This window comes from Phoca vitulina, unplaced genomic scaffold (assembly GCF_004348235.1).
Source record: "Phoca vitulina isolate PV1807 unplaced genomic scaffold, GSC_HSeal_1.0 scaffold377, whole genome shotgun sequence".
NCBI lineage: Eukaryota > Metazoa > Chordata > Mammalia > Carnivora > Phocidae > Phoca > Phoca vitulina.
The window spans coordinates 15,597-25,347 of NW_022590064.1; the positions used below are offsets into that span (position 1 = coordinate 15,597).

Consider the following 9,751-nt stretch of genomic DNA (forward strand, 5'->3'; position numbering starts at 1 on the left):
CATGACCTGAGCTGAAGACATACGCTTAACCAACTGAGCCACCCAGGCACCCCTGTGCATATTAATTTTTATATCCTGCTACTTTGCTCAATTCTTCAGTTGTTTGAGTTTGTTTTATCATTGATTCTCTTAGAGTTTCCCAGGCATATTCTTATAGTATCAACAAATAGAGATAGTCATGCTTCTTTTTCTACTTCTGCCTTTGTCTTCTGTAGTCCATTCACACTGGCTGATGCCTCCAACGGGATGTTAAATAGTCATGTAGATGGTGGGCAGCTTGGCTTTGCCCCTGACCTTGTGGGAAGGCCTCTAGTGCTTCCTTACTAGGTAAGATCTGGCTTTCGCCTAAATGTGTGATTATATTAGAGTTTTTATTTTTATTTTTTTTTAAAGATTTGATTTATTTGAGAGAGAGAGAGAGAACATGGACGCATGAGCTGGCAGGAGGGGCAGAGGGAGAGAAACTGCAGCAGACTCCCCGGTGAGCCCGGAGCCGGAGTCTCAGGACCCAGAGATCTTGACCTGAGCTGATACCAAGAGTCGACACTTAATTGCCTGAGCCACCCAGGCGCCCCTGATACTAGGGTTTTTAAATCAGTAATCTTTGAGCAGTTTGATTTGAGGAATGGGAGACAGATGGGCTCACCTCCACCCCTGCCCCCAAACTCTGGATGGAGGATGGAACTGAAGTCTGCCAGGTATGGAAGGGAAAATAGGATTCCCTTGCTTCCTCCTTTGCAACATCACTCTCTACTTCCCCCTCAAACTATACTGCTTTTCTGAGGACTCATGGACTCACTGTGGAGTGGGGGACGTACGTTGTCCTATCCTGTTCATCCCGGATTAGGAGATAGGCAGCTCTTTTCTAAGAGGGCTCTGGGGTGAGCCTCCCGGCCTCGCTCGTCCCCCACTGTTGCTCCTATTCTCCGGTGCCCCTCGGGCCCCCCAGCGCAGCCCCCTGTCTTTGTGATGAAGGTCGGTTTTCTCTGTCCTCGCTGCAGGTGCATGGCTGCTTCCTGACCCCGAAGGCCGGAGAGCGCGTCCCTCGGGCGGTGGAAGCCCCCTAGGCAAGCGAGGGCAGCCTCGAGCCCCACCCTTGCCGGCCTCCCCCGTGGGGGCCAGGATGCTGAAGAAGCAGTCCGCAGGGCTCGTGCTGTGGGGCGCCATCCTCTTCGTGGCCTGGAACGCCCTGCTGCTGCTCTTCTTCTGGACGCGCCCGGCGCCCGGCCGGCTGCCCTCGGACGGCGCCCTCGATGACGACCCCGCCGGCCTCACGCGCGAGGTGATCCGCCTGGCCGAGGACGCCGAGCTGGAGCTGGAGCGCCAGAGGGGGCTGCTGCAGCAGATCCGCGAGCACCATGCGCGCTGGGGCCGGCGGGGGCGGGCGCCCACGGCCGCACCCCCCGGGCCCCCGCGCGCGCCCGCGTCCGCGCCGCCGGCCGCCATCGCCGTGCTGGTGATCGCGTGCGACCGCAGCACGGTGCGGCGCTGCCTGGACAAGCTGCTGCGCTACCGGCCGTCGGCCGAGCACTTCCCCATCATCGTGAGCCAGGACTGCGGCCACGAGGAGACGGCGCGCGTCATCGCATCGTACGGCGGCGCCGTGACGCACCTGCGGCAGCCGGACCTGAGCAGCATCGCCGTGCCGCCTGAGCACCGCAAGTTCCAGGGCTACTACCGCATCGCGCGGCACTACCGCTGGGCGCTCGGCCAGGTGTTCCGGCGCTTCGGCTTCCCGGCCGCCGTGGTCGTGGAGGACGACCTGGAGGTGGCGCCCGACTTCTTCGAGTACTTCGAGGCCACCTACCCGCTGCTGCGCGCCGACCCGACGCTGTGGTGCGTGTCGGCCTGGAACGACAACGGCAAGGAGCAGATGGTGGACGCGGGCCGGCCCGAGCTGCTCTACCGCACCGACTTCTTCCCGGGCCTCGGCTGGCTGCTGCTGGCCGAGCTGTGGGCCGAGCTGGAGCCCAAGTGGCCCCGGGCCTTCTGGGACGACTGGATGCGCAGGCCCGAGCAGCGGCAGGGCCGGGCCTGCGTGCGCCCCGAGGTCTCCAGAACCATGACCTTCGGCCGCAAGGGCGTCAGCCACGGGCAGTTCTTCGACCAGCACCTCAAGTTCATCAAGCTGAACCAGCACTTCGTGCCCTTCACGCGCCTGGACCTGTCCTACCTGCAGCGCGAGGCCTACGACAGGGCCTTCCTGGCGCGCGTCTACGGGGCCCCGCTCCTGCAGGTGGAGAAGGTGAGGACCAGTGAGCGCGGCGAGCTGGGGGAGGTGCGCGTGCAGTACACCGGCCGGGACAGCTTCAAGGCCTTCGCCAAGGCGCTGGGGGTCATGGACGACCTCAAGTCCGGGGTCCCCAGGGCCGGCTACCGGGGCATCGTCAGCTTCCTGTTCCGCGGCCGCCGCGTGCACCTGGCCCCGCCGCAGACCTGGGACGGCTACGACCCGAGCTGGAATTAGGCGCGCCGCCCGCCGCGGCCGGGCCCCTGCTTGCAGTCGCAAGGGCTGCGATGGGGCCGGGGCCCTGGGCCGCCTCGTCCTCTCCGTGTGTCTCTCTTGGGTACATTGACCTTTCCTTTTTCTTTTTTTCTTTCTTTTCTTTTCTTTTTTCGAATGGCATTCAAGAGCACAGAGGATGAGGTGACGGTTATTCTCCTGTTCTCCAGGGGGTCAGATCAGGGGAAGCTTCTGGGCTGTGTTGGGCGGTGTCAGGCAGGAAACCACCGTGTGGTCGGGAGGGACTCGGGCAGTGGGGCCGCAGACTCCCGGGGTCCAGGTTTTCTCCTAGAGCCCCTGCAGAGAGCTGGGCAGCTTGAGCTCTCTCCCTTGTCCTGGCTCCTCCAGCCGGGGTGTGAACTCACCTCCTGCATCTGCTCCCCATCCTCACCTCCCCCCAGTTTGCGGGGTTGTTGGGTTATTTGAAAAGGGGACTTAATCTGTGGCCAAAATGAGACTAACCAAAGGGGTGTCATCATCAGAGTCTGGGTGGAGCTCTTGGGCTTTCGGGGTTTACCGCCACCCACCCCTGTTTCTCTGCTACCCCTCTCCTTATCCCTGACCTCCTCTCTGCTCTTCTTTCCTTGCAGCTTAGCAGTTTGTGATTCTAAGATGAAAAGTTGAAGGGGAAAAGCAAGACTTCTCGTCAGCTTATCCCCAGAAGCGGGAAGGGGCGGGGGGAGGCATCGTAGGGAGAAAGCCTTGGTGTGCGGGGACGTGCATCCCTCATCCTGCCTCAAAGAAACAGACTCTGTTCCCGGGCCCTGGCCTTTCTAAAAATTGATCCCTTCCCTGTTGCTGTAGGAGGTTTCATGCTGGCCTCGTGGGAGAGCAGTTAGCTCCTTGTGTCCCTGCTCCCCTGGGGTTTGGTGCAAAGGCTCAGCCCGGAAGGTTGAGGCTTCTGGCGGCCCTCGCAGGGTAGGTGGGCAGCCGAGACAGGATGGCTCCTGCCTCCCTCCCCCATCCCCCAGGCATTCCCCCGTCTGCTCAGATCAGGATGAGGATGGCGGGTTGGGGAGCAATGTGTGTGTTTTTGCTTCTGGCCTGACCTCAGTTCATGGAAGAAAGTTGAAGCTACAGAATTATTTTCAAAAATAAAGGCTGAATTGTCTGAAAAACTGTGTATGTGTGTGTGTGTGTGTTTATGTATCCTGGAACAGGACGAGGGGGTGGAGAAGGAGGTGAAGGGTAGAGGAAGAAGGAAAAGGAAGGGAGAACAAGGGCTGAGGGAGAGGCCTGGATGGCAAGAGGAAGTGGATCAGCTAAAGGAAGGAAAGCAGATGACCGGAAGATGGGTGCTGGGAGGGGCTGGGTGTGAAAGAAAGGCCAGGCCTGGAGGTGGGGGAGGGGGGTGGTCCACGGCTGCAGTCCCCTGCTGCTAATCTCTGGAGCTGGGCTGTGAACCCTCGGTGGACTTGAGCTTGCTGTAAGCCTGAAGGCCTGGTCGGAGGGGACCCAGGCAGTCCCTGACAAAGTGGGTGCTCTGTGCTGGGTGCCGCATTTCCTGGGCCTCTTGGGCCTGCCCCTGAGCTCCAGGGTGCAGAGCTGATAGCAGCGTAAGCTCTGTCAGGGGGTGGCACCCAGAGTGCTGACCACGACCCACGGCCGCCTGGGACACACGCAGCGCGGCAAGCGTCCTCTGAGATGTACAGCACGTGAAACGCGCTGAGAGTCTCTGTTCTCTATTCTCTTTTTTTTTGATGATTCATTAGTGGGTTTGAAAACCCTGGGTAGGTGACTTTGTTCGCAGATACCGTTCTGGAGCTTCACACGTGTGAGCTGGGGAGGAGTGGGGTCACCTGATCCCAAAGGGAGTAGCTCTGGCCTCCCTTCTCCTGGGCTTAGGAATGCTGGGTGTGCTACGGGCAGCGGGGCCAGACGTTCAGTTTAGTCTTTCAGGTTTCTGTACAGCTCGTTTTGTCTTGCCATGTGCTCCTCGATGGATCGTTTAACCCTGTTTGGGGGTAGGGAGGTGGTCGTTACCCAGGATTTGCAGGCAGGGGAAGGCCCAGTGACACACTGGGCGGGACTACTTTGGCTGCCAAACTCCATGTTCTTCACACTCGGTGCACTAAAGGATTGCTCACCAAGCACATTGGTCTGAGTGCTCCGTGGTTAACATGAACTCATTTAATCCTCAGAGCAATGGTGGGTGGCAAGGACTCCTGTTTTAGAGGTGAGGAGACGGGCACATAGAGGTTCCTTTGCCCGAGGTCACACACCTAGTTGGGTGGACTGGTGGATTTGAAAGGGGCCCATGCTGTTAACTGCCACCTGATACTGGACCGTTCACTTTCTGTCCTTTACTGCCTTCCTCCAGGGAGGCCTCCTCAGTCTCTGGTCTCCCCTCCATCAAGCCCCAGGGTCGTGGATGGGGCCTGATTCCTGGCCAAGCAGCACATGGTCTGCCTGAGGTGGTGGGCTGGGCAGGGGCAGCCCCCCGGGAGAGATTTGAGAGGAGATGCCACCCTTAGAAGATACCTGCTGGTTTCTCAGTTCTCCTGAAGCAAGGAGAACTTTCAGGGGTCTCTGGGTCCCGTTTCTCTTCCTTCCCATGTAGGTCCTCAGGCCACATTTGCCCTGTCATCTTCAGGTGTGGTTCATGTGCACTCGGCTCCTCTCCCTTAAGAACCATGATCCTCCTGTGGATGCAAAGCATGTACAAACACCAAATGCAAAAGCACCACGTACTAAAGATTTCAGGATGAACCTTGAGTTCAGAGATTTAAAGGTGAATCCAAATAGTTCACCCAGCTCCCTGCAGCTCCCCTGCCAGGTGGGCCTTCCCCGAAATAGCTGGTGACCGACTGGCATGGCTGGTGCCCGTTGCAAGTTCCCATAGGTGGAGGGTCTCAGCTGCCTACGGAAGGCCTTGCAGGGATGCCGTGTGGTTGTGGGTCCAGCAGCTGCTCAGGCCAGGCCACCACTTGTCTGGCTTGGCCTTGGCACTTCTGCCCCTACCTGTGTCCCCCAGCCCCTCCTTCACTTCCTGCCAGCCCCCTTCTTCTCCTGGTTCCCAAGAACCTCTGTGTCTGCTGTCCCTCGTGAGTCTTCCCTCCACCAGTCTCTTGTCCTTTGCCGTGGTTAACAAATTCTCAAGTAAATTTTAAAGGTCTGATTGGCCTTATTGAACGACTCATGATCAGGCAGCATCCCATCTGGCAAGCAGAAAGGAGTTCTAAAGCGCTACAGGAAGGTAAGGTTTTTGAAGGCAGGACAAGGAAGTCGTAAACAAACAAAAAAGTTATTTTGGGCAAGGTCCCCTCCCTTCAGGGAACAAAAGGGTCTTAGGTGGATTACCTCGTCAGTGCTGACAAGGAAATTCCAAACCGGTTAAAACTATATTCCTGGGGAAGATTGAAACTGCAATCAGGTTAGGTATGAAGCCCTGTTCAGTGGCGTGGGTTTAGCACAAGGGACTCCATTTTGGATCTCTTGTTTCTTTTTAACAGTCTTCTCTCTTTTCTGGGTCATCTTGGTGGAATCTCATTTGTGAGGTGAGTCACCTTCGGTGTGGACACATGGGTGGAGTCCCTGACCGTGCTGTCCCTGAGCTGACCCCCCTGGGTGTGTTCAGAATCCCACCAGGGCTGAGGGGCCAGGGCTAGGAGTGGGACGGGGGACCGAGGATGGGAGCAGGGGCTGAGGCTGGAGGGGTCTGTGTTTAATGTTAGATACAATGCCCTTTTAAAATGAAAAGTAGGGGCACCTGGGTGGCTCAGTCAGTTGGGCGGCTGCCTTTGGCTCAGGTCATGATCCCAGAGTTCTGGGATCGAGTCCCATATTGGGCTCCTTGCTCTGCAGGGAGCCTGCTTCTCCCTCTGCCTGCCGCTCCCCCTGCTTGTGCTCTCTCCCTCTCTCTCTTTCTCTCTCTGTGAAATAAATAAATAAAATCTTAAAAAAATAATAAAAAAATGAAAAGTGTAACTTACTTTTTTCTTATTACAAAAGCAATACATGTTCATTGTAGAAAATCAGGAAGTGGATAATAATAAAAACATTCACACTTCCACATTCCCCCTCATCTCTGTTTATACCTACCAGGTTTCTTTCTTGCGTAAATAAATAAAACATCTATTCATCAATAAAACCCACGAAGTTACAGAAATATTTATTTGGCTTTAGATGAGTTGAACACTTACATATACCCTATACATTGTTTCCTAACCATGTCAAATATTTACCTGCCCCATAATTTTCCTCATTTACCCTCTTTCTTGATAATCTTCAACAAATGCTGGATTTCAGGCTTCCTGACAGGATTTCTGTAGAGATCAGTGGTTTGCCTCCAGTGGGGCCCTTGAATCTGCAAGGCCCTTGAACCTTGTCCCATCCACCTTCTGGGCTCACCTGGGCAAGTCACAGAGAATTTATACCTGGAGCAGAGCAGAGGGGAGGGGAGGAGCACCCCCTCTTTCGTTCTGAGGCACGGAGACCAGGCCCAGTGGTTAAGTCCCATCATGTGAAGGAACCACTCGAGACCCAGCTCTAGCTCACTGCCTGTCTGAATGTCTGACCCTGGACCAGCCGTCTGTCCTGCCAGAACCTCTTCCTGCGAGGCAGGGACAGTAGTGCCTCCCTTTGGGGTGATTGCGAAGATTAGTATGTGTGTGTGCGTCCTCGAGAAATCTCTGTCTCTGGTGCTGTCTTTCCCGTTTCATTTTTGATCCCACCTTATGGTGGGAGGGAGCAGAGTGGGTAAGGCTTAGCTGTTGAGAGGAAGGGGCCTGGGTGGTCCTGAGGCTGCTACTCTCTCTCCCACTGTCCCTTCAGCTTACTTGAAATCTGGCTCTTTATACTAAAATGCTAAGACAGGATGTTGGATTAGGTTCAGCCGCACACAGCAGAAACGGCTCATCACGGTGTCTTTGTAAGTGACAGTCAGGTGGGAGAGGGCTGCGTAACAACTCCTGTGTCCCAGGGGCCCAGCTGTCTTCTGTCTCTGTCTCACCCCTTAGCAGGAGCTTTCCATCCTAGGTGTCACTCTGGCTGTGGGAGCCCTGGCCATCATGCTCACGTTTTAGGCAGGAAGAAAGAGGAAGGAAGGAGGGCAAAAGGTGAATCCCTGCAGCCAGTGCCCCTTTCTTGGAAGCCAGCAAACAGCCCGATTACAGCTCCTGGGCCGGAACCGGATCACAGACATACCAGTCTGCTGCAAAAAGTAACTGTTCAGCAGAATCAGATTATGATTCCTCTTGCTAAGGAAGAAGGCAGTGATTGTGTGGGAAGTTTCGGGACTTCTGGCACGCACTGGCCTGGGAGGCTGAACTTGGGACAATGACAGGATTTGAGAGGGCAGGATGGTGGGGAGATTTTGAGGAGTGTGTTAGGAACCTTGACCTGGAGAGGGGCCGACTTTAAGCCTCCTATGGCCCTAATCCTAGTGGACTGTGTGAGAAGCATGGCCAATGTGCTTACGGGGGCAAGGCTTTCCCAGGGTCACACATGACAACTGAAATTCTTAAAGGCCACTTAGCCCCAGAAATGCTTATTGACAAGGGAGCAGATTATTTTCCCTTAGGTGTTTTTTTTTAAAAGACTTATTTGAGAGAGAGAGAGCACAAACGGGGGGTGGGGGAGAGAGGGGCAGAGGGAGAGAGAGAATCCACAAGCATATCCCCCCACTGAGCATGGAGCCCAATGTGGGGCTCGATCCCAGGACCCTGAGATCATGACCTGAGCTGAAACCAAGAGTCAGCTGCCTGACCCCTGACCAACTGAGCCACCCAGGCGCCCCTCCTTATACCCCACATCCTTCCTGGACCTTCTGCCTGCAGGTGCACTATTGTGGGAAAACTTCCAGGAAAAGTCAGGGCCTGGCACCTTCTGACTGATGCCCATGTTTGATGTTTTTATTCCTTTTTTTTTTTTTTTTTTTTGATGTTATTATTCCTACTGCTCTTTCTTTCTAAGGGAAGAAGAAGGGATTTACATTCTTGTGACCATTGCCCAAGCCATGTACCCACGGAGCTGTGTGCCTTTTCCCAGGAGATGCCCTGCACAGCTGTATTAAAAAGCAGAGGACCTTTATCTGATAGGGGGTCAGTCTGGCAGCTGGAATAGAGACCCAGCATGATCCTGGCCTAAATAAGATGGTCTGTTTCTCACTTGCTCAAGGATCCACGTGGGTGGTGTTTCTGGGCTGCTACAGCGCATCCACACCCACCAGAGCTGTCTTTCATTTGTCATTCTAGTATCTTCAACACATGGATCCCAGACCCCAGTCAAAGATGGTGTCCTGGCTCCCGTCAGGAAAGAGGAGAAAAGGAGAGGACAAGCCTCTTTTGTTTTAGAACAGAACCCAGAATTTGTACAGAAGACCTTCCCTCACCTCCCACTCACAAGAACTTGTTCTTGCTCCCCAACTTTCAGGGGAGACTAAGGAAATGGAGTGTCAGCCATATGTTCAGCTAAAACTTCTCTCACCCCGTAAGATAGGTCAGCCTTCTCTGGGTACAAGCAATATGGCAAAACCTGTCAAAAAAACCTCTCCTTGAATTTGCAAACACGAAACCAGCCCTACAAGAAATATTGAAAGGGGTCCTCTAAGCAAAGAGAGAACCTAGAAGTAACATAGACCACAAAGGAACAGAGACAATACACAGTAACAATCACCTCACTGGCAATACAATGGCACTAAATTCATATCTTTCAGTAGTTACCCTGAATGTAAATGGGCTAAATGCCCCAATCAAAAGACACAGGGTATCAGATTGGATAAAAAAACAAGACCCATCGATATGCTGTCTGCAAGAGACTCATGTTAGACCCAAAGACACCCCCAGATTGAGAGTGAGGGGGTGGAAAACCATTTACCATGCTAATGGACACCAAAAGAAAGCTGGGGTGGCAATCCTTATATCAGACAAATTAGATTTTATTTTATTTTATTTTATTTATTTTTTTTTTTTTTAAAGATTTTATTTATTTGAGAGAGAGAATGAGATAGAGAGAGAGCATGAGAAGGGGAGGGTCAGAGGGAGAAGCAGACTCCCTGCTGAGCAGGGAGCCCGATGCGGGACTCGATCCTGGGACTCCAGGATCATGACCTGAGCCGAAGGCAGTTGCTTAACCAACTGAGCCACCCAGGCGCCCCTCAGACAAATTAGATTTTAAACCAAAGACTGTAATAAGAGATGAGGAAGGACACTATATCCTACTTAAAGGGTCCATCCAACAAGAAGATCTAACAATTGTAAATATCTATGCCCCTAACACGGGAGAAGCCAATTAATAACAAAAGCAAAG

At 54.1% G+C, this 9,751-nt stretch overlaps 1 protein-coding gene across 1 annotated transcript; it reads left to right on the top strand.

The window, feature by feature from the left end:
- The first annotated feature begins 514 nt into the window (after positions 1–514).
- Positions 515–3,621, top strand: LOC116629201 (alpha-1,3-mannosyl-glycoprotein 2-beta-N-acetylglucosaminyltransferase). Its single transcript, XM_032399508.1, has 2 exons — positions 515–698; positions 1,002–3,621. The coding sequence occupies exon 2, from the start codon at positions 1,124–1,126 to the stop codon at positions 2,465–2,467; it is 1,344 nt and encodes a 447-aa protein (XP_032255399.1). The 5' UTR covers positions 515–698; positions 1,002–1,123; the 3' UTR covers positions 2,468–3,621.
- The last annotated feature ends 6,130 nt before the right edge of the window (positions 3,622–9,751 follow it).